The sequence below is a fragment of the Maylandia zebra genome, linkage group LG23, assembly GCF_041146795.1.
Source record: "Maylandia zebra isolate NMK-2024a linkage group LG23, Mzebra_GT3a, whole genome shotgun sequence".
NCBI classification, from domain to species: domain Eukaryota; kingdom Metazoa; phylum Chordata; class Actinopteri; order Cichliformes; family Cichlidae; genus Maylandia; species Maylandia zebra.
In genome coordinates this window covers 17,669,455-17,697,185 of record NC_135188.1, presented here as the reverse complement: position 1 = coordinate 17,697,185, position 27,731 = coordinate 17,669,455, and the positions used below count along the sequence as shown (strand labels likewise).

General features: G+C 38.5%; 2 protein-coding genes across 9 annotated transcripts in view; one reads left to right on the top strand and one right to left on the bottom strand.

Annotated features, from left to right (window-relative positions):
- The window catches only part of mcf2l2 (MCF.2 cell line derived transforming sequence-like 2), a 112,845-nt gene that overhangs the window by 40,384 nt on the left and 44,730 nt on the right, over positions 1 to 27,731 (top strand). For all 8 annotated transcript variants that reach the window (XM_004552944.5, XM_004552945.6, XM_004552943.5 and 5 more), the window contains exons 10-22: positions 1,392 to 1,511; positions 1,712 to 1,903; positions 2,889 to 3,080; positions 3,168 to 3,354; positions 3,551 to 3,648; positions 4,603 to 4,691; positions 18,918 to 18,984; positions 19,532 to 19,647; positions 20,404 to 20,473; positions 21,906 to 21,998; positions 22,346 to 22,438; positions 23,627 to 23,749; positions 26,755 to 26,835. In XM_004552944.5, the coding sequence (XP_004553001.1) occupies positions 1,392 to 1,511; positions 1,712 to 1,903; positions 2,889 to 3,080; positions 3,168 to 3,354; positions 3,551 to 3,648; positions 4,603 to 4,691; positions 18,918 to 18,984; positions 19,532 to 19,647; positions 20,404 to 20,473; positions 21,906 to 21,998; positions 22,346 to 22,438; positions 23,627 to 23,749; positions 26,755 to 26,835 (1,521 nt within the window). The remainder of the gene's footprint in view (positions 1 to 1,391; positions 1,512 to 1,711; positions 1,904 to 2,888; positions 3,081 to 3,167; positions 3,355 to 3,550; positions 3,649 to 4,602; positions 4,692 to 18,917; positions 18,985 to 19,531; positions 19,648 to 20,403; positions 20,474 to 21,905; positions 21,999 to 22,345; positions 22,439 to 23,626; positions 23,750 to 26,754; positions 26,836 to 27,731) is intronic.
- On the bottom strand, positions 4,760 to 18,052 carry b3gnt5a (UDP-GlcNAc:betaGal beta-1,3-N-acetylglucosaminyltransferase 5a). The gene is made up of 2 exons (XM_076880646.1): positions 17,872 to 18,052; positions 4,760 to 8,589 (listed from the first exon to the last, which is right to left on the bottom strand). The coding sequence occupies exon 2, from the start codon at positions 8,238 to 8,240 to the stop codon at positions 7,047 to 7,049; it is 1,194 nt and encodes a 397-aa protein (XP_076736761.1). The 5' UTR covers positions 8,241 to 8,589; positions 17,872 to 18,052; the 3' UTR covers positions 4,760 to 7,046.

Below are 27,731 nucleotides of genomic sequence, written 5' to 3'. Positions count from 1 at the left end.
TTCAGCTCTCAGGCCCCCTCCTTGATTCAGAGATGGTCTTTCCTTTTTCACGTAAATGGCCTCCTTGACTCCACGCTCAAACCAGCGTTCCTCCCTGTCCAGGATGTGTACATCCTCATCCTTGAAACAGCGTCCACTGGCCTGTAGGTGTAAATAGACTGCAGAGTCCTGGCCTGACAAGGCAGCTCTTCTGTGTTGTGCTAAAGGGTACATCTTTCGCCATCTTACAATGCTGTGATTGCAGCCATTACCCAACTCTCTGTGAATGGTACTCATGGCCATTGATCAGTGGGTTTTGGTCAGTGGGTTTTGGTCAGTGGTTGTTGATCAATGGTCATGAGAATTTGCATAATTAAGATTAAGGAACTGACCTCCCAGCTCATTGTTCCTTCAGGTTCAGTCATTATGCAAATGTACTGTTTATAAGATTGGGGAAACCTGCAGTCAGCTGAGACTGAAGACGTCACTTAGATGAGTGACGAAACGTTTCTCCCACAAAACGCTACGTCCATTTAGTTCCTTTTATTCGGTAACTAGCCAGAAAGTAAAAAGCAAGAATGCAGTGAATGAGTGAGCAGAGATGAAAAACTATGGGGACAACAGGGCAGATACCAGTTTCTTTGCTCACAGCTTACATCACTGGCACGTCTCCAACCTCCTAATAAAATAGAACTGTTATTCTCAGCAGTCATCACAGCTTCTTCTGGTGTAAAGCCAAAGACACCTTTTGCATAATGATAAAATCCAAGTGCCTTCAGAGGGCTATGCATATACATTCATAATACAGAGACAGGCATCACTTACTGCTATCAGTCAACATGATTAAACTAAAGGCCTTCTATTTTTATGTTTTAGATTAATTAAACACACGAAAACAGCAACAATAAAGGGAAATATTAACACCATGTGCCCCAAAACCTTAATCCCCCCCCCCCCCCCCCCCCCAAAAAAAAAAGTAAGAGTAACCCGACATACAAAAATGGAATAAAATGAAATTACAGTTGCTACAGTGTCAACAATAGCAAGTACTGTTGCCACCTTCTCCAAGCAAAGCACAGCTCTGATGCAGTTTCCACACTGATTAATATATAATACAGGCAGCCATGGTTTAGAGGAAAATACAGTCAGGGCAGAAAGAAAGGACCACACTGCCCCCTGCTGATGAATACTGAGATCACAGCCCTACTGCAGAATTCTTACAGAGCTACCAAGATACTGCTACTGTTTAATGTTTAAGCTGTGTTTTTACATTTAAAAAAAAGTTTTACACAAACTAAAGCAACAAATGTAATTCGTCGTTTGGTTTGTTTAACACGAGCAGAATAGATAACGAAGTAACTCAATGGTTCTCACTGCTTTTTCTCTGTTTCTCTCCAATCATTGGTGATCAGGTCAAAGTGTCTCTCGACAGCTTGATAGACAGTCTAAACAGCCTTTCAGACACTGGGGATTGTGTGGCCAGAGTTGAAAAAATGCTCAAGGAGCTAAAAACACTGGAGGAGAAAGCTCAGGTTTGTAATGGCACAGTTACACACACAATAGCACATAATCATTTAATAATATCGAATCATTACAAGTAATTTGGTTTCTTGTTAAAGCAATCATCATGAATCACTTTAGTAGAGTTGTAGAGTTACACAGTTGAGTGTGGATACCCTGAAGCTTTTGTTTGCACAGCTTAATGTATCATATTTAATTGATTTTCTTCCAGGCCACACTGGAAAAGGCACAACTTCACGCACTGCATGGTGACCAGCTGATTCAGAGCAATCACTATGCTGTGGACTCCATCAGACCCAAATGTGTCGAGCTCCGTCGTGTCTGTGACGACTTCAGCAATGAGGTCAAGAAAAAGACAGATATTTTGTCCAAATCTCTGCAGATACACCAGGGCATAGATAAGGTAAGGATACCATGTGAGTCGTGTACATTTACAGATGACTACAAATCCAAAAGTTTGACTTAACACAAGCCAGATGAAATGTGATGAATCTGTTCTTTGGTTGTTGTTTTTTTAATCTTTTCATTAGATAATTCTGGACCAAAATGTCCAGACAGTGGGACATGTTGTAAAATCACACTGACATATTTACATCTTAGAATGTCACAGCCTCTATTTGCATCCAGCAGATGGCGCAAGCATTGAGTTAAAGTTGTTTAATCTTGAGTCTCTGGCACCTAAATATAATGTAAATATTATTTTTTACTCAATGTTCTTAGTGAAATGTGCTGCTGAGCACAGCTTTAATTCCAAATTTGGTTCAACTGTTTCGATATTTTAAAATGAGTTGAAAACTGCTTGGACTACTATTTGATTAGATAAATCTACAATTACATAATATGTGTTCTACATTACACCTGTGACTCGACTGGTGTAATGTGACTCTTCCAAAAAAAGAGCTGATGGTTGTTTTTCTGTTTGAGTAAGGTGTGGACGGATCATTGTTTTGACTGGGCCATCTGTCCACACTGCAGCTGTAGACATATTCAAATAAACCGTCATTAACACGCTCATCACCGTGGCTTCAGTTCTCCCGGTTGCCACAAGACCAACTATTGCAGTCATTGTGTTTAAATATGAAAATCTAAATCTATTCTAATCTTATCGTACAAGAGCACTCACCATCAGTTTGACCAAATAATCTTTTTAAAGATAAAGATATTAAAGATATTAGAAGACTGACAACTTGACATAACTCAACAATCGAGGATTTTATTACCTGCATAACAAGTTTCTACAGACCCAACTGGGATTTTACTTGCAGTATTTTCCTCCTACTACCCAAATACAGGACTCTTACACTGTGACACCATATGTGAAGGGATGATTATGTTTTCTAAAACTGAATTCTTGGCTATTTGCTGATGTCATTAGATGTTGTGTGCAGGTTAACCAATGGTGTGAGTCTGGGATCTACTTGCTGGCATCCCAGGCTGTGGATAAGTGTCAGTCACAGGAAGGGGCAGAGTCAGCACTGACAGACATCGAACATTTTCTGGAGTCAGCAGAAAAGAACCAACTGACTGAACTGAGGAACCTGCACAATCAGTATGAGGTTGTCTTGTCAGAGGATATCAAGGTACAGTCCACAAACATAATACTTTGAAAGATGTTCTGTTGCAAAAATGATGAGGACAAAGGTAGATGTATAGCTTTTTACTCGCAGGGTAGTGTACTGAAGGCGCTAAAGAGACTGGAAGATGTTCAGGAGATGTTTGAAAAGCGGCATCTCAGTCTGAAGAGACTGTCAGCTAAACAGACAAGGCCCATCCAGCCTGTTGCTCCACGGCCTGAATCCTCCCCCAAACGGCCCTCAGTGAAGAACACCCCCAGGACTGCAGGAGGCCAACAGCGTAATTTGATCTTTGTGTTTTCAGCTAATTTAAATGAAGATATGTTCTTTTGGTTTTTGTCTTAACTGTAAGCTTTTGCAAGACTCTACAACAGTTAGATTAATCTGAAGTAATGCAAAGACTACAAACAAGAAAACACACAAACTTTGAAGAAAGAAAGGATCAAAGTTACCAGCGTGCTGTCATCTTGTTTCAGCTCTTGCTCGCAGAGCTTCCGATAATTCTAACAAACAGCAGGCTGAAGCTGATCTCAACAAGAAGAAGAACATAAGGAAGGCAAAGGGAGGAATCAAGGTAATGTCCTTAGGCTACACTTTTAAATCTCACTGAAACAGTAAAACACATTTAAAGTCCTGTTCATCTGTCTTTGACCTCATTTCCATTGAATTACATTTCATTTCACTCTGAAATGTGGTGGTAACAACAAACACAACAAAACTGATGGACCCAAACTATTTTTATTGGCTAAGAAAGGCTCTACTTTCAGAAACTTACCAGTTATTCATGGATGCACATAGGAAGCACAGTTGTTCAGTAGTCGGTACTGCTGCCTCACAGAGGCCCCTGGATTGTCTATATTAACACCTTTATTTCATAGTTTTTTTATTTATTTTTATGACTTTTAGTATTTTGAGTGAAAGAAAACATGAGATATGTGAATGGATCTACTTCATCATCTTCTTTATTCCCACCAGTACAGGGCAGAGGGGTTGACTGGTCACACATTTTAATACTCAGTCCAAAAGTGTATGCCAATTTGGTGGTTGACTGTGCACTCGTATAATTTATTTTGTGACTCAAGCTTCCTGGAGGCCTGATGCCAAAAGAGCACAAACTCTTCTGGTCATGTTACATGTCACACAGTCAGTTTAATGAAGTCGTGGAGTTTTCAGCATACTTGGTCAAACACTCATCCCTCTTTGAAACCGTTTTTTTTTTTTCAGAAGAAAAAAAAAACAATAATGCTGGTAGATATTCTTCTGAAAAATTTAAATCAATCATACGCCAGACACGAATGCTGTTTTTGTATAATGTTGGCAGATATCTGATCCTTCCTATAGCAAAGATATTTTACTGTTAAAAGGAGTTTTCCTCGACACTGATGCTCATAAGGGTATGTAAGCTCAGTGAGATTTTCTCTCTGATATTGGAAGGTATTTGGAGATTTTTTCTTGTAAAACACAACGCTATAAAAACAAAAGAACTGATTCATTTAAAGCCACTTGTGCATATATTTGTGTGTTACAGATTGAGGTCATGCATGAAGAAAGCCAAGGAGGCTCCACACATGTTGTTGTGACAAATGAGACTGAGGAAAGTCTATCCAACAGACGCAGGTAAGGGGGGATAATGTCGTATTCCTGCGATTATAACAAAAGCACATCTTTTACAGCTGCAGTTTATTTTATGGCATAATTTTATGCAGTGTACTATACTCTTCCCAAGGATAGTGCAAGTATTTCTGACATGGTAGAAAAACAGTTAACGCCCAGATAAGTCCTCATAATACTTAACAAACAATATATATCCACATATCCTTTCAATCTTTAAAAATGTCATTTCTCAATCCAATATGTGTCTTGACCTCTTGAAACATTGATTTACTTGTAAACAAACTAGTGGTACTAACCCTAACTGATGTGACCATAATTGTTCCTATGTGGTTAACTAATATGTACCTTAAACTTTCCTTCTTCAGGCAATAGATAAGTAAACTTAAACTTTGATACAGCAAGACAAACACATGTCAAATAAGAAAGAGCAGGTAATGGGATGTAAAAGGTCCACAATGAAGTTTTGTTGGTGTTGGATTTTATTTAATTTCTTACCACCTCACTTATGCTAGCCTTATGAGTAGATACATTATCTAGGTTCAAGTAAAATAATAAGTAGATCCTATGTGAAACTGATTCTGAACTATTGTTTTTTTTTTTATTTAAGCAAAAATTCTATTAACAAAATTGATACATTCAAAGAAATGTCACACAAAAATTACAACAGCATTCAATTTCAGAATTTAAAAAAAGATCAAACAGTATTATAGAAAAGAATGCAGTCTCTCCTTTTATCACACTATGAAATCCATAAAATTATAATGAGATTTTTCGGCTGGGATTAGAACCATCAATGTGTAATTTCAACCAGAAATAACTTAAACTAAAACACCCTTTGTTGCCCAAAATTAATGTGAAAGGTTTGGCATTGAGTGCACAGGTAAAGGCTAGGCATTTTGGAATAATGTACTTGGCACAGACAAGTCAGTTTGGGGTCAGTATATCAGAGACAGGTTTACTGCAGACTTTTTCAATCTCACTCCTGAGGTGTCAAATACTCCTGCTTGGAGTGGACACTTAGACGTCACATTACTTACATACCATCTTAGCTTCATTTTTCAGTGTGCATGTAATCAAATAGACTTACTCCACATACAAAAAAGGCATTGTGAGATTGTGGTTAAATGTTTTGCTTTGGTAACCCTGTGATAGATTAGGGTAATGACAGCTGGAATAAATAAAGCAACTATAAATTGTATAAGAGCTTAAAAAATGGTTGGATCGATGATTTGCTTAGGTGTTGCTCAACTATCTAAAGGTGTCTGAACAGTTTTCAGACACCGTAAAACTATGCAATCTGCAGATTTCGAGATATTGTGAAACCTGCAGATTGAACCAGAAGTAAGTATTTCAACAGGTGAATCGTTGTAATCACACTTGTAAATCCAAAACAAAATCAGAAAGAAAATGAGGTAATTGCTATTCAAAAGTCAAAGCCTTGCTCATAAATCTGTCCAACTACATTATGGGTTGGTTATTTGTTTTGGCTTCTGACAGTTACACATGAAAAGCTTCACGGGTCTAGCTGACTAACCTAAACAGAGTGATCAATAAATTAAACTAACTTAATCTTTAGACATTACAGTTTCACTGGAGCTTATTTATAGAATACACAGTTTAACAATATACAGGAAGTCAGGTGAGTGCAATGAAGTTATTAAGAGTGAAAGAAGGAATGCAGTTAAGAAGGCAAAAATATAAATTAGCAGAAGTCCTGACGTGGCTACACTGAAAATGCAGGCTACAGCAGAATTACACAAGTTCGTCATAATTTAGCACAATCTGGCAGGCCCTAATGTGTGACACACTTGATTGGCTCCATGACAGTTAATTATTATACATATGCATCAAAGTAATAATCACAGCATCACAAAAAACAGTGTTTTCCAACAAAAATCAAGTTGGTCCAGTTATCCTCTCACTTGGCAGCTGCATCGTTAATATGTCTGGGTTTAAATTTCAGAGTTATCCTGATACCCTTGTCTTATCTATAAATAATTAAAAGGCAAAACTATCAATTGCCCCAACACAGAAGAATAATCCAAGGCTACTTAAGTCAACAATTTTGATGTTTGCTACCACTAATTTATGGAGAAGACAAAGGGAAAAGTTATTTCGTTGATAAGTGCTTTAGTAAACTACTGCGGAAAGTAACATAAAAAAAATTAAGGGAACGCAAAGGGAAGCTGCACATCAGTGAAGCCTGATGCATCTGGACATGAATTTTGAATGAATTTAATTTCTTAATAGATCTTCATTTCATTACAAGACAGCACACAACGGCAAAGGTGAAATGTGTCAGACTAGTGCTGTTAGGTAACATTGTTTATAACAGTGTTTGAGACCCACAACGAGTATTCATGTAAAAGCAGCACTACAGGAGTAAGTGTTCTGATAATGTGGCAGACATAGTAGCATCACTCTCACTGCTGTGCAATAAAGGTTACCTAGTATTCCCCTGGTGCTGCTGTTCTCTCTAGATTCTGTTGCTGACCGCCACAGTGAGCGCATGTCAGAGATATGATCGTGTGATGTGATCATGTGGTCATAAATGCAGGGGTGGTAAGGAGCCTTGCCCTCCCCTGAAAAGTAAACATGCTCCTGGGGAGAGACCCCCATGGTCTTGGCACAGATTCCCATAAAGACATCGTCAATGTACATAGAGGAGTTCAGCAGCAGAGTCGCCTGGTAAATTTTAGCAGCTACATCCCCTGAAACCACATACCCTGCTCCAGCAGTGTAGTCTGGGTAGGATGGCCAGGGATACAGATCATAGGGAATGTGGTATTTACTGTATTTATAGCGAACTGGAGGTGATCCCCTGTGGACATGCCCCACCCATAGGTCTTTAGCTCCTGATTGACTCCTGAGAATATCCTGTAAATACTTTACCAAATTACGCATATGGACAAAGATGTCATCATCCGCAGACATGACGAAGCGTGCCTGAGGGCAATATATGTGCCTCCAGTGGAACTGCTGGATCAGTTTGGTAGTCAGGTTATAAAATGTGTCTACAAAGTTCTGCTGGATCAGATCTCCATAGACCTTGTCCTCCTTCAGCAGTACAGTCTGGACCTTATATCTCTGTTCGACATATGGATGAATGCCAATGGCGAACACCAACCTCATATTCACCCCCAGTTCTGCCCAAACAAAGCTCTCGTTTCCCCATGTGTCCCTGATGGCTCGGCGCCGCTCAAAGTTCTCTGGTGATGATTTTACAAATAACAGCAGAAAAACATCATTTAAACTCTTCCCATTTTCCCCTTTGCATTTCTCTGGGTGGTTGATGAGGTATGAATAGTTCACAAATCCACCAAATACCCTGTTAGAACCACCCTTTCTGTAATGATGATTGGAGTTGATAGCAAAAGAAGAATTGAGAAAATCATAGCTGTTGAACAAGTACCGGTGGGTGAAGGATCTCACGTGGCTGACTGCATGATGGTCCAGCTCTTCCCAGTAAACCATCACCATACAAAGCAGAAGACCTGTGGTCAGCAGTTGCAAACACTGGCACTTGTGGATTCGACGGAAGTTCACAAACATCTTGATTACTGCTTATTTCAGCTGAACACAAACAATATATGCCCCATCTAATAATATTCTCTTCAGCCTCTTTCCTTTCTTTCTTTCACTTGTCCTTCAAACTGGTTCCTTTTCCTCATGATGAAGTCCAGTGTGGTTGCTCTATTACTGATCTTTCTCTCCTGTGTAAAAAAAAAGTTCTGCTTCCTTGGTTGCAAGCTGTAACTAACTGGTGTTGGTTCAAGCTGTGTCAACCATCACTTCCAAAAAGTCTAACATGCTACTTCTCTTTTGACTATTTAAAGTTTCCAGTTAGTTCAACTTCCATCCCACGACTTTAATGTCTGAATGTCCTCAGGCCACATGACACCTGAAAAAAAAAAGAGAAAAACAAGACTAAGATAAAACTTTATATGTGCATATATTCTGTTCCATAGTATAATTATGCAGAGTATCCTTGCAGTTCCTTGGCAGTTCAATAGTCAAAATCAGTTTAATTGTAAAGTTGTCTTCAATATTGTTTTTTTGCATAAAATATACCACAGTTCCCAATAAAAGACAATGTAAAAATGTGCACCTATGGAAGATCTGCCACTCAGGGTATGTTCGGACTTTATGAAAAACTGAAAACAACATTTTTGAAGTATTGTGCATAAACAATATTATTGAATGGACACGGGTAAAAACGCAGCTCTAACAAATTGTAAAGTATCATGAGCTGTAGTGCACGCAGCCGCTCCACCTGCTTGAAAACTTGCAGCCTAACCGGATCAGTCAGCTGGCAGTTAGGAACTTCCTTAGTTGTGCGTCTGTAGTTAAACATAGTTAAAATGTTAAAATGGTTAGGCGTCAACACCACGTGGATTTTGCACACGTTCTTTTACAGCTGCTCATTATTGTTTTCTATATTTATTTTGGATATGTTTGCGACGAGGGCGTGAGCGTATGGTTTTTACACATGTGGAAGCATTCAGATTTCACGACGTGGTTTTGCGCTGATATCATTAAACTTTCCTTGAAGTAAGTTTTGTATCAAAAGGTGTTCCGATGCAGTTTATTTGGGGTCCTGAAGTTGTTTTTTCTGTAGTATTACAGTGTTAGCACCTGGATAGGCATGTTTCTTATCACAATGTTACTACAGAAAATCCGCTGTGATTGTGATTGAATGCTCGTTTTTAATCCAGTGATAGTGACGACATTTAGTGCTGTGGTTGGTGTATTGTGTATTTAGAATCTATAGTAAAGAATTTATAGTAAATGTCCACACCTTACATAATGTGTAAGGTGTGGATATATATATATATATATATATGGACATTTACTATAAATTATAAAATACAGACAGAGGGAACACAGGCAGGCTAAAACAAAACCCTAACACATAGCAAACCTAAACAAAAGACATAACAGAATAAACAAGAACATAGAATAATATAAAGAAACACAAAACACTGAGTCGTCAGACTCAGGACCATGACAGTATCTGGTACAACTAGTTTCTTGGACCCTCTTCCTTCAGTTGTTGGACCATTAGCCAGCATGTAAGGCATGTGAAGTTATAACATACAATGAGAAACAAAGTGAAACATAGTGTTAAAAACTATGAAGTGTGTACTACAGTCACTATCTGCGGTTTTAACATTGTATTTTGTAATCTTTTATCTCTTTTTTCAAGGTGGGCTATAGCCCACTTGTCAACCAATTAGGATACCAATCAGACGGATATATCAGCCACGTCCACAATTGCATTTGGGATGTTGGACTGCATGGGAGTACGTCCGCAGTGGTTGATGCTTTCATAGCGATTGTAGCCATTCTCCAAACCGTTTTGAATAACGCTCATGGATATCAATCATGTCAATTTGCATGATAATGACAGAAACTGACCTCACCGCTCATTGTTAGGCAATGGAAATTATTTCAATCATTATACAAACATACTTTTTATAACTGTAAACTGGCCAAGACTCAGGAAGTCACTTGGTTGAGTGACGAAATGTTTCTCCCACAGAAAACACTATGAACTAGTTGAACCACGTCAACTTTCCAGGATTTCCTTATCTTGATGATTGAGCATGAGATATTATGGCTTCAGTTTCATTCCTCTTGATATGACTAATACCTTTCATTACTATTGGCTGTAACTGTTCCTAAGCATTTAACATTATCATGTAAATTGTAATGTGTTTTCAGTTGGCTACACACTCACGTCTCTTCAAAATTTCAAATGGCATTTCTATACTCTAGCATGAAACCTTCTAGCACACTCGGCATTTATACATCCTTATGTGACAACAAGCTCCCAGTTCCATTTGAGTCGTGACTCTGCATTTAAAAGGCCAATATTTAGGTGACAGTTGCTAATTGATTAGAATTTACTTACATGACTTGTGTAAAGATAATTTCTTGGCAAATGAAATAAAAACAGTAGAAATGGCACTTAACAATTTTTTTTCTTAATTCAACTTGGTTAAAGTTGTTCACTCAGACACAAAGTGCTTTTTGCCAACTGATTTGACTGAGTTGATTGGACTTGATTGTGCTAATAGTATTTCAGTAATACCTGGAATTTTTTAAAAAAATGTAACAACTGTGTAGTTCTAAAAAAAAAGGATGTTTATCATTGCACAAGCTCAGGAATTACTATCTAAGACCGTCACATCAGTAGCTTCATGAAGTGCCCTAGTTGTAGCATAACAACTACTGTACAACTCAGTAAAATAAACTACAGTGTTAAATAGATAAAGTAAGCTGGTGTTTGAGTGAGTCTTATCACAAATTAACTGAGCACAACTGACTGGTTTATTAATGACCTCAATTGCACATGGCTGCTCATAAAGCAACCATAAACGGCATCCTTCCCCTTGCTCTCGCTCTCATTTCCATTGAAGTCTTTCATTCTTATGTGATTTCTATTATTGCTGGTCAAAATTTCAGAGGTCGTGAAGGGTCAGAGATATTTTTCACTATATTTTATCTGGCATTGTACAATCAGATTTTCCCATGTAAATACACAAGAATTGTCAGTGTATATAATAAATCGCTTGTTAACAACACTGGCTAACTGATTCACTCTGCAAACAACACACTGAATGTAATTGCCGAACCAGCACAAAGACCTATAATAGAGGGGGTTTAGTCCAACACAGCCCCTCAGCAGTGAAGCTGCTGACGTCTGTGAATGTTGCTACATAACAGTGTAAACACATATTTTCGCTGCAGCATATTTTTACCTTATTCAGTCAGGATGAGAAAACTGAAGCGCTGACATCCTATGGTCTTGTGATAACAATGTACCATGATATTATCTAATACCTTTGTACATGAGGGCTCATCAAGCAGTAATTTGTGCATTTTCATATATTTAAATGGTGCTACAGGAAATAATTAGACATTCAAAACGTTAACTTGGAAGAAATCTTCAAATAAGGGATAAACCTGAATACATAAAATGAAACCATGTCTGTAGAATGACCCTCAAATTTGGAAAAGGTCAGATAATATTAATGGCTAACTGAAGTCCTTGAGCTTTGAAATGTTCAAAAAAATAGTTCAACAGGCAAACTTTTGTTAACAGATAATCTTATCTAAAAAAAAAAAACCCAGTTTGGGGCCTATGTTGGATCGTATTTCCATTGCTAGCATATCTTTCATGTTCATTTTCCAGAAGAAAAGGGCTAGGGATTTTAATCATAATAGCTATAATACTAATTCAAGTCTCCCTCAGCTTCTGTTCTGAAAGTTATTACATACTTATAGATGCCATAATTCTAGATATCAGTAGATATTAATGCTCTGGTGTTGCTGTTTGAAACCAAGTCATTGAGAGGGTTTTCTCCCATTACCTTTTTTGTGCTGGGAAATGCAACTTTTTCAACCTGCTAGAATTACAGGAACAAGAACTGGAGTCTTTACTGCACAAATTTTTAATAATGACTCAGTATCTTTGTATATACTGATGGTCACATCTTTAACTTTTTTCAAAAGTCAAACGTCAGTGTGTTCTGTGAAAATGTCTGTAGACTACTGCTCATAAATGTGTTTGACTATTTCTCACAAACACTGCTGGCCTTGTAAATGAGGCGTTTTGAATTTAAGCAAATGATGTATAGCAATAGAGGGTTGGTGTACAGACTCCAGATTACATCTGTAATCTGAGCACACAGTGGTACATATATTCAGTTTTACAGATAAATGAAGGTGTGCTTGTTTTTGAAGGTGCACAAGGACAAACAACATAAAGCAAAAGGCTGGCCTTGTTTTTTTATGTTTATCAGCAATGTGAGGGCCGCATCAAACTTATATGATCCAGGGGATGTGTTATATTGTAGACCATGTCCATTTTTTTCCATATGCACTCAAAACTTGTTAATTCAACCTAGCTTAATAGTCAGTTCAGTGCTGTGCTTTTGTTAGATTTTGTCAGATTTCCATTTCCCATATTTTCTTATTTAAAAGGCAAACATTTGAAGCTTTTTGAACTGAGGTCCGTCATTAAAGGTGATGTGAATGACACCTAAAATTGAAATTTGGTGTTTAATTTCAGAATTAAATAAGTACCGTAATTGTCGGGCTATAAGCTGCTACTTTTTGCACAAGCTTTGAACCCTGCGGCTTTTAGTCAGGTGCGGCTTTTCTATGGATTGTCCATGATTTTTGTCATATCGTAAGAGGATTTGTTTTGTTTGTTCCGCTGTTGTACGGCACTACGTTGCCTGGCAGAAGGGCATGTGATCAGACACACAGTATCGGGGTTCAAGAGTGGTATGTTGGTCACAACATACCACTCTTGGCCGTACGAAATAGCGCGAAAAACAAACTTCAAAGTAGCGCTACGCGTTCAGCAGGAGGCGTGGATGATGAGCAGCGATAAACTTGCGAAAAGCAAGTTATGCTCAACTCCACCAGTGGAATCTGACAGCGTGGAAAAGTGTGAAAACATCCATGATCACCAACAGATTTCGAAGGGCTGGACTGCTGCATGATGGAGAGGAGGACACCGCCACGGCCCTTCTGAGGGTGTTCGACTCTGACACTGACAACGAGGATTTGTATGGGCTCAAAATGTGGTCATAAATATTTTGTACTTGTAAATCAGTTTTGTATGTGTAAATAGAATTTGTGTGTGCATAAAAAAGATTTGTGTGTGTAAAAAAGATTTGTGTGTGGACTTAGCCAAAAAAAACCCTGCAAGTTACAAGTATGAATTTTGACCCTATTTTTCTTTCTTTCATCTGATTGGTCAATGTCATGTCAATCACAAATGTAACAATCCAATCAGAGAACAGATGGGTTTGGCTGTCAGAGGGGCGCTTTTTTGAACTGCAGGGCCCTATTTCAGGAAGCCGGTTTAGTGCAAACTCTGAGTAAGTATACCCTGAGTTAACGAAAACTCTGGGTTTTCGGTTTCACAAAGCGAGTTTAGATTAATCCCGAGCGAGTTACTATGACGACACACTCCGTGAAGCTAACCTGCCCCCTAGCAGGTTTACTTCAACTAACCCTAACTTTCTCCGCCTCTTTGTCGGAAACCTGACTGTAGGAAGTGTCAGACATGGCGTGCCCCTTCCTTGAAGAGCCAGTAGATGTTGAAGCCCAAATTCTCTGCAGAGCTCTCCCCCGGGAGAGAGTGATTAGAGCGCGTTTGGACATTTTATCATTTCCTGATGATTTTCTGTGTGAACGTTACCGTTTTTCAGCACAATCTATAATTTATTTGAATAACATCCTCAGGCCTAATATTGCTCATGTGACACATCGCGGACATTCTCTCAGTTCTGTACATATTATTTGTATTGCACTTCGGTTTTTTTGCAAACGGGAGCTTTCTGTATAATATTGGTGACACTGAGCACGTTTCCAAGGCTACCGTCTGTCGGGCAGTCAGGAATGTTACAGTTGCACTGAAACGTCTCCTGTACTCGTCTGTGGTGTTCCCCGGTCATAGACCCACAAGATTTATCAAAGAGGGATGCCACAAAATTGCAGGTATCAGGATGAACAAAACTTAATTCATGATGTGGTGATATTTGAACTACTACTTAAATTTTACATTTATTCTCACGGTTCCCAGGCGTGATTGGCTGTATAGATGGCACTCACATTCCAATCATTGCTCTTTCAGTAAATGAAGGAGACTATGTGAACAGGAAGTCTTTCCACAGCATTAATGTACAGGTACATAGTTCCCTGTAGCATTTCAAACTAACAAATTATTCCAGTATAGTAATGGATGCTAATTTGTGTTCTCTGCACTGTGAAGATCATATGTGATGCTGCCAACATTATCACAAATGTGGAAGCCAACTGCTCAGCCTCTGTGAGTGGTGGTGGTGGAGGACCCCCACCTGTTTTTCGGGCCTCCGCTTTTTTTCTGTTGGCTATAACGGGTCACATTTGAGCATACAGAGTAAGCAAATATGTACTTGCAATGTGCTCAGATAATTTCAATAAGTGCTTACAGAAAGAAAATTAATGTAGCCTCTAACTGCAATTGGTTTACATGGGACAAACAGACCAAGCACTATGGCTCATAATACAATTACGCCTTACCTGTTTGGACTATATTTTTACATTTCATTTTTACTTGCTGCCAGGAACGTTTGGGGCCTGTTGGGTTGCACCTGCGCTCACATCACATCACAAAATCAAATGTATAAATTAAAAAATAAAATAAAATAAAATAAAATAACGTGTTATATGGGTGGAAATCCCTAGATCAATGTTTAAATTAACACTCACGCATTGACTCTGTCGGCTATGTTTTGCCATGCATGCTCCCTTTCTTTTGCAGCTGAGGCTGTGTTACTTTTTTTCCGCAAAATTTGCATGTTATCGGCATATGCTGCCATCAGAATTTCGGCCTCAAGCGCTGTAAAATACATTGACCGCGCCTTCTTTCCCTCCGTCTCCATGGTGACTCGCTTAATCTGTGCTCCACTAATCAGGGCTTTATGTATCCTCGTGCGCGCGTTTAACTTGGGGTTAAAGCAACTCCGCGTTGATTGAACTAATTGTTATCAGCCTTTCTGAAACCGAATATTCCGAGTTGGACAGTTCGGGGTTACTCAACCCTGAGTATCGTTTTTCACTCTGAGTTTTCTAAACCGGCTTCCTGAAATAGGGCCCAGGTCCTTGAAGGGTAATACCGTTTGAAGCTGGAGGATCGCTATATAAATATCGGATAGCAGTTAGGTCCCCTAACTTTCAGTAGCTGTTGAAAGGAAAAAGTTGTGGTATGTCAGTGGTTAGAAATACCATTATTATTTTAGGATTAGTTTAACACAAAGTCAGGGCTGACCCAGGACCATTGCTGTGAGTCGCAGTGCGCAGCATAAAAGTCCTTTCACATCGGACGCAGGATGTGCTGCTAATGCTAACTGCTAACTAAAAGCAAAGGATCCAGAATTTGTTACGCTGGCTGCTGGGCTCTGTGGGTTTTTGCAGCAGCTCTACCTGTACTAGATGCACCTGCTCCTTGTCTTTTCTATCTCTGACTTTATGTCCTCTACAAGAGTTTGTTTTTTTTTGTTTTTTTTTGCTAGTTCTTCAAATGTTCAATAAAAACATGTATGCTAATTCATAACGAAGAAAGCTTTGTGATGAAGACTGTCATTTCCAAAACACTGCCCGCCCCCCCGCGGTCCACAGCGCTGTTGAAAAGGCTGTGGAAGTCCCTGTATTAAACACGTAGACCTGTGACACAAAAATCACCAAACTTGGACGACCACAGACTGTTTTCCTTCATGATGATGAAGGAAAACACTGGTTTGGCATGTAAAAGGGCACCTGCAGTTCAAAAAAAGCGCCCCTCCGACAGCCAAACCCATCTGTTCTCTGATTGGATTGTTACATTTGTGATTGACATGACATTGATCAATCAGATGGAAGGAAGAAAAATAGGGTCAAAATTCGTACTTGTAACTTGCAGGGTTTTTTTTGGCTAAGTCCACACACAAATCTTTTTTACGCACACACAAATTCTTTTTACACATACAAATCTTTTTTTACACACACACAAATTCTTTTTACACATACAAAACTGATTTACAAGTACAAAATATTTATGACCACATTTTGAGCCCATCGATTTGTTTGGTTTTGAAAGTGACAACGAAGGAAAGAAGCTGAGAGTGGATGACGTAGCCATCCTGAGCCTGTTCGTATCCAACACTGGAGAAGAGGACTTGGGTGGTTTTAGTGCGCAGGAAGATGGTGGTGAATGACTGACTTTTCTTCCTGTTAAAGCTGTGTCACTGCACCTGAGCCTAAAAGGTAGTCCGAATCTACTTTTCTGGTGTGCTGTAGGTTATTGTTATGTACTACATTTGTTATTCATTTATGAAGCACAGTACATGTTTCATACTTGTAATTACTGCTACTTGTACATATACCTAAAAAGTTATGCAAATATGTACCCATAACTTGTTTTTCAAAATATTAATAAAAGTGATGTCTCCAAACAGCCATCTCTTTCCTGACAATTCCCTTTGTGCATATTCTCTTACATATGATAAGTCAACATTGAAACACCTGCGGCTTTTAGTCAGGTGCGGCTAATGTATTTACAAAACAGGATTTTCCCCTGATTTGAGCTTGTGCGGCTAATATTCAGGTGCGCTTTGTAGTCCGGGAAATACGGTACATAAAGTTAGATAAGTTGTGATTGCCTGCCTCTATTGGGATCATCATCCTTGCAGTTATGTAGAAACAAAGGGGGAAATGAATCCACATTCTTACTTTTGATAAATTTGTTACTTCACACAGCTGACCTGCTGAACATAAAGCAAAGCCAAATGTCACGGTTATGGGTCATGTTGACCCAGTATTTTCAGTTTCTTATGTTTTTTGGTATTGTTCTGTATTGTGATTTATGTCTGATTCTTTAGTTATCCTGTTTTGATTATTATTACAAATCTGTGTCAGTTTATTCTGGTCTAGGGTTTAGTTCTTAGGTTTTGTGTCCCATGGTTAGTATAGGTCTAGTTCTGTGTCTGCATCTTTGTGAGTTGTTCCCTGTTTTATTTTGAAGGGCTATGTCTTATGTCAGTGTGTCAAGCTTCGCTCCCCGTGTCTCGTTATCCCTAATCTTTCCCAGCTATGTCTCCCTCTTGTTTTCCATTCTCTGACTATGCCTCAGTGTATTTAAGGCGTGTTGCTTTGTGTCAGTGTTGCGTCGTACCCTCAGAATCACCTGTGTGTTCTTGTGTTAGCAATCTCAGTTTGATTCATGTTTTGTTTTGCGCCAGTAATAAAGCTGTGGTCTTTGAGTTGCATTCAGTGTCCGAGTCCTGCATTTGGATCCTCACTTCCGCCTGCCCGCACACAGAGCCCTGACACCAAATACCAAAAGTTGTGGAAGTAGATGCTTCTGTAAATTGATACCAATTTAAAGCTATTATAAGTTACAGATATCAGTATTCTAGGTGATGTTTACTGTAAATTGTACAATACAGCACAATTTGTGCTTTTTTTCTGTGGTGTTTTGAGTTCTAGTATTTGCCTGTATTTACTTTACACATTGAGCTTTGTTGTACTTTCTCCACCTCTCTGAGTTAACTACTACAACCTGATACCTGTATCCTTGACACTATTCTGCTATTACACATGCCAGTCAGCAAGCAAGCTCACATACACACTGTTCCTGACTTACCAGATCACTCAAGCAAGAATCCACATACCCGTCGAACTTTATCTTCCTCACGCTTTCCAACTGATTTTGTGTTTCTTGTTTTTCTACGATTTATTTCTGTTCATCAGCTTTTTCTGTTGTCTTCTTCCTTTCGGATTTTCTTGAACTGTTCAGCAGAGGATGGCTTTAAGTGTGTGCACTGTTTGCCTTGGAAGCTTCAGTGCGACAAAGAGAGCTTGAGAGATGGGAGTGTGTCATCTGAAGTGGGAGGAGGATAGATGGTGATAGTAGTAGTAGGTTTTAAATGACACAAAGACTGTAAATGTATTATTTCCAAATCGACAACACAAATTGAACCAAACTAATTTTATGTTTATGTAATTTTTTTGTTACTGACCCCAAGACATGTCCTTACATAGCTATTTCAGCTGTAAATAACTTAATTATGCATGTCAGGGGGAGGAGAAGTCATGTGTAAAATTGCACAAATCAGAGTCAGTACTTATCTTGTGAGCAAGTTGTAAGATAGGATTCATACACATTCAGGTAATGAGCAGACAAGTCTAGCCCATTGTGCTCCTACACATTCTTAGATATAACTAAGTTATAGGAAGTGCTTCAGTTACAGTCTGAGGGCTTTTCCTGAGGCCTGTGCTGTTGTAGCACAAATCTGTAAATCTAGACCAATGACAGAACAGATAAGTCTGGGAGTTTTTTCATACCACTTGGCATAGACATGTTTTGGATTCCTGTCATGGATTACTCAGTGTCTCTTGTTCTAAATACTGACTTCAGATCAATCTTTAAAATGCAACACGCATGGACTTGTAGGAGAGTAGACATAAACAGTCCATGGAATGTCAAGAAATCGTGTAGTTGAATAAAAATCTACCCTCTGCCCACATTGGCTACCTATAACTAATTTTATAGCAATTAACTCAGTGCATCAACATCAGACTGCAAATACATACAATACATGTGAAGACTGGTGAACACAAGTGACTCTCTGTGCTTATTTTTTAGTTTAGTCAGTGTGATAAGAAAAAAAAAGTTTTTTCTGTTTGCAGGCATATCATGACTGAACTAATTGAAACAGAAAGGCTGTATGTTGAGGAGCTGCAAAGCATCATGGAGGTATAGTATTTCAAGTGACTGAGATCTTTGTATCCATTTTACATGGTTGTGGCTTATTTGCATCCAAAAAGCTGCCGACCTGAACTGCTTACTTGGAATTGCACCTGTTTTACATCTTGAGAACAAAGCTACTACAGTAAACAGTCCTTAAATCTTCTAATCATCTCCCAGAATTGTTATAGAATTTTAAAAAGTTCTTTAACTGTTAAAGGATCATTCTAGGTAGACACAGTTTACCTATTGTTTTCATACACATTGGATCTAGACTGACATTCTCTCAGTTTCCTGCCACTGCAAAAGTAGTGCAAAGAAAATGTAAAGAAAAAGCAATGCAGAAGTGACTACACCCTTGTACAATGCTGTGGTATGTAATGCAGTAAATGTAATTCGTTTCTCAATCAAAAAAGGAGCAGTGCAAAAGTATTTTTTTAGTGTATTTGTTTTTTTTATACTGATGTCTCTGAAGTGAGACTGACTGATTTTTACATTTCGCTGTTGTTTCTTTATTATTTCATTTTTTGAACCTCCCTCTCACCCTGATTCCCAGGGTTATTTTGCAGAGCTGAATAACTCTGAGCTTAGCCACCTCATGCCACCATCACTGGAGAACAAAAGAGATGTGCTGTTTGGAAACCTGCCGGAGATATATGAATTTCACAACAAGTAGGTGGAATTTACTTTATTTTGCCATTGGCCTCGACATATACACAACTATAACTTGGAAACACTGATGTCAGCAAAGATATATCACAGAAAACTGTGATATATGAACAACTCCTCTTTTAAAGGATTACCAGATGACTGGTAATGTGCCTTCTCTTAAAGTATCTTTTGCCTGGAGAAACATATTTCACTTGATGGCAAATGTGCATCATTCAAATAGCTGTCAGTTTGTACTATTAAATGATATACCGGTTGCACTCAGGTAATCCTGTAATTTTAAACCAAAAGCTCTCCCTAAAGAATTTCTAAAAAACTGGACTAACAGGAAGTCAAAGCATGCACTGCACACAAACCACACCTCCCCATTGCTTCTTGTTAAGGCAATCATGTGTGGTTCATATCAGTATATGTATCTCTGTGAATTTATTTAAATATCAAAACCTGAGAAAATGTGTAAAATGTATTTAAAAACAGAATACACTAATTTGCAAATCTCATGTTTTACTGACAGTAGAAAACAGAAAACATATCAAATGCTGAGAGATTTTATTATTTCATGAATTCAATGGTAGTACGACATCTCTTAACAGATCACTTTGATGATTAGTTAGATTTACCAACTTAACTAAGATCTAATTAAAAGACTAAAGTAACTAGACCTAAAGATTATGTAATTTGCATACACCTAATTAGTTTTAAGTAATTGGGATGCAATGTGTATTGTTTTCTTACTTTGTTTTCATGTATTTTCTGCAGGACATTTCTCATGGAGCTGGAGAACTGTGCAGAGAAACCAGAGCTGGTTGGAACCTGTTTTCTGAAAAGAGTGGGTATTTAGAAATACCCGCAAGTACCTGTAAAAGGGTTTATATTAGTACTTCCTTTACGTTAGTGGTTACTTTTTTCTCCATGGCTATAACAGTGCACTTTTAACAGTACAAGGAATAACATGATATATTTTGCTCTTACTTTAAATGCACCCACACCAGGGACACTTGAATACTTTTCCTGCCATATCTGAGAAACTAATGACATAATGGAAAAAATATGTCTCTCACTAGCAATATTTGTTGTTCTTTAATGTGAAAAAAAATGTCCAGCCAACAATTCACACATTGACAGAGCAAACATTTGTTCCAGTTTCCAAGTATCAACTCCTCAGTCCAGTGAACCAAATGCTGCTTTGAAATATGAGAAAAGGTACCCGAAGGATCTGAGGACAGGAACTAATGAAACCTTTAAGGTTTTGCAGGTGAAACTGAAAATAGACACCCTCCAGAATCAGGTGTCTGGAAAATGAATTCCTTGCCAGGACCTCAGGTTGTAAACCTTAAACGTCTTTAAGGCTGAGACGTGGCATGGAGATAGCCATTTTTTTTTTTTTTTTTACAAAAGAAGTTAAAGGTCGAGACTTGACAATTCTTCAAAAATAGGCAGATAAAGAGTAATGAGATCTTCATTAAAGGTCTGCGGGCTAACAGGCAAGGAGTCTTGATTACTGGCGCAAATTCGCACTTCACTGGGCATGTAGAGAAAGTAAGGAGAAGCAGATTTTTGTCACAGATGATCTATTCATGGGCTGAGACTTAACAACAATATAGAGCAATGATAGTTATTCAAAGCCATAATCTTTTGTCATCTAGTTATCATTAGACAGGTAAAACCAGACCTTCCATTCTTTGAAACAGGGAGATCTGATACTGTGAATCGAATTTGTTCATGCTTAGCATTGACATACTTATTGTGTTGTCTTTGGTTTGTGTGAAATCCATCAACAGAGACTTAAGAAAACACACAAAGCTGTAAGTTTTTATGTTAAAAAACTATTTACATAATAGTGAGAAGTTACTGCACACATAATCTAATTTCCCAAGTCGGGGAGGAGCCAAGTCTTTAACTTACAGATTTGAAGTTCTAAAAGTACTAATACACAGAGACTTCAGGTGAGCCATTTATCATAGATCTATCATAAGTCTAGTTTTTTAGTTGGAACCTTTTTCTCCAGGTTTTAAAGTCCAATACTTTGTATTGTTGTACGGTTGTTTTTATTCAGATAACATGCGAAATTACAAAGATGTTCACTCTATTTTTGCACAACAAATTTGTTGTCTCGATTCATATCCTAGAGGGTTCCTTTAATATTCATATAAATTCATAGAAAGGTGGCAAACTTTTAAAACTAAAGATTGAATTGAACAGAAACTGAGAAACCAAATAGCCTTCCCTCTTCTCACTTGGACATGTGTTTGTGCTCTCAGAAAGAAGAGCTTCAGGTGTATGAAAAGTATTGTCAGAATAAACCACGCTCTGAAATCCTCTGGAGGCAGTGTGGGGACAGCCTGTTTTTTCAGGTAAAACACACACACACACACACACACACACACACACACACACACACACACAATTTCAGGTGACTACAACTGTTGGTTGATTTCTACAACTTCTTCTTAACCTAATCTGAGATGGTAGCTAACTTTACAAATCTGTTAAAAAACTAGGCCGAACCTTGAAGTTGTTTCACTGAACCCTCAGTAATGCTTCATGCTACTGGCCTCTGAGAAAGACTTTAGAGCACAGCACCTACAATGTTGGTGTTCTGTTTGGTGACTTAACCTCACAATGCAGCTGTAACAGGTTAGAGTTCGATGAGGCTTCACGTGCCACTTCTTGATCAACAACATTTGGTTTGTGAGAACAGGAATGCCAGAAGAAGCTGGATCACAAACTGTCTCTGGATGCCTACCTGCTGAAGCCTGTCCAGAGGATCACCAAATACCAACTCATGCTGAAGGTGTGTTATGTGGTTATAAGATGTAATTTAAAAGGAACTAACCAATTAGTTCAGTACATTAATGTTATTTTTTATTCTTTGTATTTATTAGGCTAGTTATCATGCTTCTAATAGATATCCAGTCTCTATTTACCATGAATAATTTAATTTAAAAGATAATTAAACAACCAAGTATTTGATTTTTCTTCTTTTTTTGGTCAGCCTAACCAAAAAAAAAACATTTTTACTTTTTATAAAATATAACAGAAGCAAGAATATGAAAAACCTTTTATTAGTCACTTACATTTCATCCTGAACCTAAAGAAAAGCCTTCATCACCACTGAAGCTTGCTAAGTCATTGATTTCATTTATTTTAAGTAAAAAAAAAAAAAAATTCCCATTGAGTCAATTGTTGGTGAGAATGGAAAATAAATAAAGAAAAAGAAACCTGTGACACAACCAGAGTGATGGTTTATTCAATACTAGAGGAACTGTTCCTGGAAAATGAGCTGATATCCACAACGTGATAGCCCTGTTATCTCAGTCTGTGTTTATTATTAATTCTGCCTTTCACCTGCATCTTCTCTCCTCCCCTTCTCCTCTCCTCCTCTTTGGGACTTTAGAAATATTGATATCCAGTCAATTCAGTCCAAATAATTATACTATTCGCATAACCCAAGAAATGATATGAACTGTTATATTTATGGCAAGAAATTTGCCATTTTCTTAAACAAATGTTGGGTGAAATATTAGCCATGTTCAATGTAGCAATGTGGAACTGTTGTAGCATTTCGAATAATCTGATGGCTTTTTCATTGGGCCATTGGCATGTCCTGATAAGAGGGAGATATAAGAATCGACCCTATAAGTAATAATAATAATAACAATAACAATAATAATAATAATAATAATAATAATAATAATAATAATAATAATAATAATGATGATGATGATAATAATAATAATAATAATAATAATAATGATAAGTGCATGTGATTTTTGTTCCACGTCACTGTTAGACAGTAGGGTTATATTTCTGATATGGACTGACAAAAGAAGGCGGTCCTAAAGATAGGGAATTTGTCATTAACTATGATTCTACATCAAGATTGACATAAAGTTTATTTGCTCCTCTGTTCTTCTCTTTCTTTGGTTTGTATTTTGTGCCCTTGATCTTTCTAAACCACTTCCACTTTCCCGTCTAACAGGAGATGTTAAAATGCAGTAACGGTGAGGGGATGGCTGAGTTGGAGGAGGCTTTAGCCACCATGCTGGACATCATTAAGTCTGTCAATGACTCCATGCACCAGATAGCAATCACTGGCTTTGAGGTCAGTGTACAGTAGTCATCATCATCATCATTAAAGTTCTGAATGATTTACACTGTGAAAACGAACTTGAGTTAGAGGGCTGTTATTCCACTCTCGTTACTCAGCCTCTAATTCACCGTGTGATGTCAACTGACTTGACTTTCTTCACTTTAGAGCAATCAGATTACTATAACTTGTCACCTTCCCGTTGTGGTACAGTCATGTGAAAAAGTGATCTAATGGAAAGTGTTTGCTTTCTGAAATATTTTAGTGAGCAAAATTGGAATCCTCTTTGTCATAGAGCCTATTGATGAACAGGAAACACTGAAACACGTGTTCCAGAATGTGGATGATGGACTTTTTCTAAAAGTGTTTTCCTATGTTTTCTTTCCTATGTTTTTGGGCTTGCTGTGCCATTTGAAAGACTTTTTATCCCTGCCAAGAGCGTAGTTCAAGAAACCTGGAAAAACATGTACATCATAAGATGGATCTATTTAGTTATGCAGTAGTACATGTTTTTGTGATTAAAGTCAGTATCATGTAAACCATTTATTCCCATTAAAACAACAACAAACAATGTCTGTTGCTTACATTTTTAAAAGTCACTGGTCACACCATAAATTCAGTGTTAAAACCTGAATCAAATATGTTTAATCAGCAGATTTTTCTGTTTTTTTCACACTACTAATGCTATTCTTTTCTATTACAAGTTTAGCACTGAATGTACCTAACTAGGGATAAAGTAAAAAGAGTTTTTGGGCAAGTCTCAACAGCTTTTGCACACCCGGGCCCTATTTCAGGAAGCCGGTTTAGTGCAAACTCTGAGTAAGTATACCCTGAGTTAACGAAAACTCTGGGTTTTTGGTTTCACAAAGTGAGTTTAGATTAATTCTGAGTGAGTTACTATGACGACACACTCCGTGAAGCTAACCTGCCTCCTAGCAGGTTTACTTCAACTAACCCTGACCTTCTCCGCCTCTTTGTCGGAAACCTGACTGTAGGAGGTGTCAGACATGGCGTGCTCCTTCCTTGAAGAGCCAGTAGATGTTGAAGCCCAAATTCTCTGCAGAGCTCTCCCCCGGGAGAGAGTGATTAGAGCGCGTTTGGACATTTTATCATTTCCTGATGATTTTCTGTGTGAACGTTACCGTTTTTCAGCACAATCTATAATTTATTTGAATAACATCCTCAGGCCTAATATTGCTCATGTGACACATCGCGGACATCCTCTCAGTTCTGTACATATTATTTGTATTGCACTTCGGTTTTTTGCAAACGGGAGCTTTCTGTATAATATTGGTGACGCTGAGCACGTTTCCAAGGCTACCGTCTGTCGGGCAGTCAGGAATGTTACAGTTGCACTGAAACGTCTCCTGTACACGTTTGTGGTGTTCCCCGGTCACAGACCCACAAGATTCATCAAAGAGGGATGCCACAAAATTGCAGGTATCAGGATGAACAAAACTTAATTCATGATGTGGTGATACTTGAACTACTACTTAAATTTTACATTTATTTTCACGGTTCCCAGGCGTGATTGGCTGTATAGATGGCACTCACATTCCAATCATTGCTCCTTCAGTAAATGAAGGAGACTATGTGAACAGGAAGTCTTTCCACAGCATTAATGTACAGGTACATAGTTCCCTGTAGCATTTCAAACTAACAAATTATTCCATTATAGTAATGGATGCTAATTTGTGTTCTCTGCACTGTGAAGATCATATGTGATGCTGCCAACATTATCACAAATGTGGAAGCCAACTGCTCAGCCTCTGTGAGTGGTGGTGGTGGAGGACCCCCACCTGTTTTTCGGGCCTCCGCTTTTTTTCTGTTGGCTATAACGGGTCACATTTGAGCATACAGAGTAAGCAAATATGTACTTGTAATGTGCTCAGATAATTTCAATAAGTGCTTACAGAAAGAAAATTAATGTAGCCTCTAACTGCAATTGGTTTACATCGGACAAACAGACCAAGCACTATGGCTCATAATACAATTACGCCTTACCTGTTTGGACTATATTTTTACATTTCATTTTTACTTACTGCCAGGAACGTTTGGGGCCTGTTGGGTTGCACCTGCGCTCACATCACATCACAAAATCAAATGTATAAATTAAAAAATAAAATAAAATAAAATAACGTGTTATATGGGTGGAAATCCCTAGATCAATGTTTAAATTAACACTCACGCATTGACTCTGTCGGCTATGTTTTGCCATGCATGCTCCCTTTGTTTTGCAGCTGAGGCTGTGTTACTTTTTTTCCGCAAAATTTGCATGTTATCGGCATATGCTGCAATCAGAATTTCGGCCTCAAGCGCTGTAAAATACATTGACCGCGCCTTCTTTCCCTCCGTCTCCATGGTGACTCGCTTAATCTGTGCTCCACTAATCAGGGCTTTATGTATCCTCGTGCGCGCGCTTAACTTGGGGTTAAAGCAACTCCGCGTTGCCTGAACTAATTGTTATCAGCCTTTCTGAAACCGAATATTCTGAGTCGGACAGTTCGGGGTTACTCAACCCTGAGTATCGTTTTTCACTCTGAGTTTTCTAAACCGGCTTCCTGGAATAGGGCCCAGGTTTTCAAAATTTAGGTTTAGAATAACTCTTCAAGTTTTAGCAGGTTTAATGGGAATCTTTTGTGACCTGCCATATTCAGGTCTCCTCATAGATGATATCTGGGCTAAGATGTTTGCTCTGGCAAACATCCAAATTCCTTCTTCCCTTAAATGAGTTGTGATTGACTGGGTGTGGGTGGGGTTACATATCACTGGGGGTATCTTACCAGCGCCAGCATGTGCATTCAGATCATTGTTAACACATGGAAGTGTTGTACTGTTCATACAAAAAGTATGCTTAAATAATAAGCTTTTGTTGCCAACTTTTTGTGCCATAACTGAACTGAAGCTGTATTAAAACATTTACTACTGCGAATAGTTATGCCCCCCCCCCCCCCCCACCACCACCACCACCACAAAAAAAAATGTGTTTCACAGATCTGACAGTCTTTTGATGTTTGCAGGGAAATCTGAGTGAACTGGGGAAGCTGCTGATGCAGGGATCCTTCAATGTGTGGACTGACCACAAGAAAGGCCACAGCAAAGTAAATTCCCACACTCCTGTTTTACCAGTGTTGAATATTGCCCTATGGATGTCCTGTCGTTTACCTTAACATTAGTTAGTCGCAATGAACAAGTCTGGATACTTTACATTCATTAAGATGCAAGAAAAATAAATACATCCTTCTTAGCTTTACATATTTCAGAGTGAAATAAAAGCAAATAGGAGACCAGTCTGAGATTACCTGACTGGTTGTCGAGTGGTTGCTGGAGACTGCTGATTGTTGCCAGTGGAAAACAGTTGCAAAGAGGGTGCTGCTGTGAACAATTTTATGCTGCCAACTAGGGATGGGTATCGAAAACCGGTTCTTGTTGAGACCCGGTTCTCACTGTTTCAATTCCTTGGAATTGTTTGCCATTTTTGCAAACAATTCCCTTATCGATTCCAGTCGCCCCGAATGACGTCACCACGTTGCTGAGCGTCATTTACCTGGCAGGAAACACGGCGCCTAAGCGGCTCAAACGCTCAAAAGTTTGGTTATACTTTACGAGAACGGATGACAACAGGGCAACTTGCAATACTTGCAAAGTAGATATTTCATTTAAGGGAGGAAACACTACGAGTATGCAAAAGCATTTGCTCACAAAACACGCGATAACCTTAAATGAATGTTGTGTTTTTAATTCCGCTCCGGACTCGTGAATCTCAACCCAGCAGCAGCGGTAACGTTTGCACGTCCTCTCCCGTTAATGCGGCAGGTAAATAATCAACTAACAGTGCATTTTATGTTAGCGCGATCTGCCTTATTACAAACCTGCCATTACTGTGCATTTAGGTGACCATGTTGAGAGAGACAGACAGAGTCTGGCTGGCTCAGATGCTGGCAGTTCTCGCTGCAGTCTACCGGTAGCGTCTCCTTTCAGGCCAGGATAGACGAAT

What these genes read in the sequence shown, in the direction of transcription:
- b3gnt5a (XM_076880646.1), bottom strand. Translation starts at nt 8,240, where the DNA reads ATGTTTGTGAACTTCCGTCGAATCCACAAGTGCCAGTGTTTGCAACTG.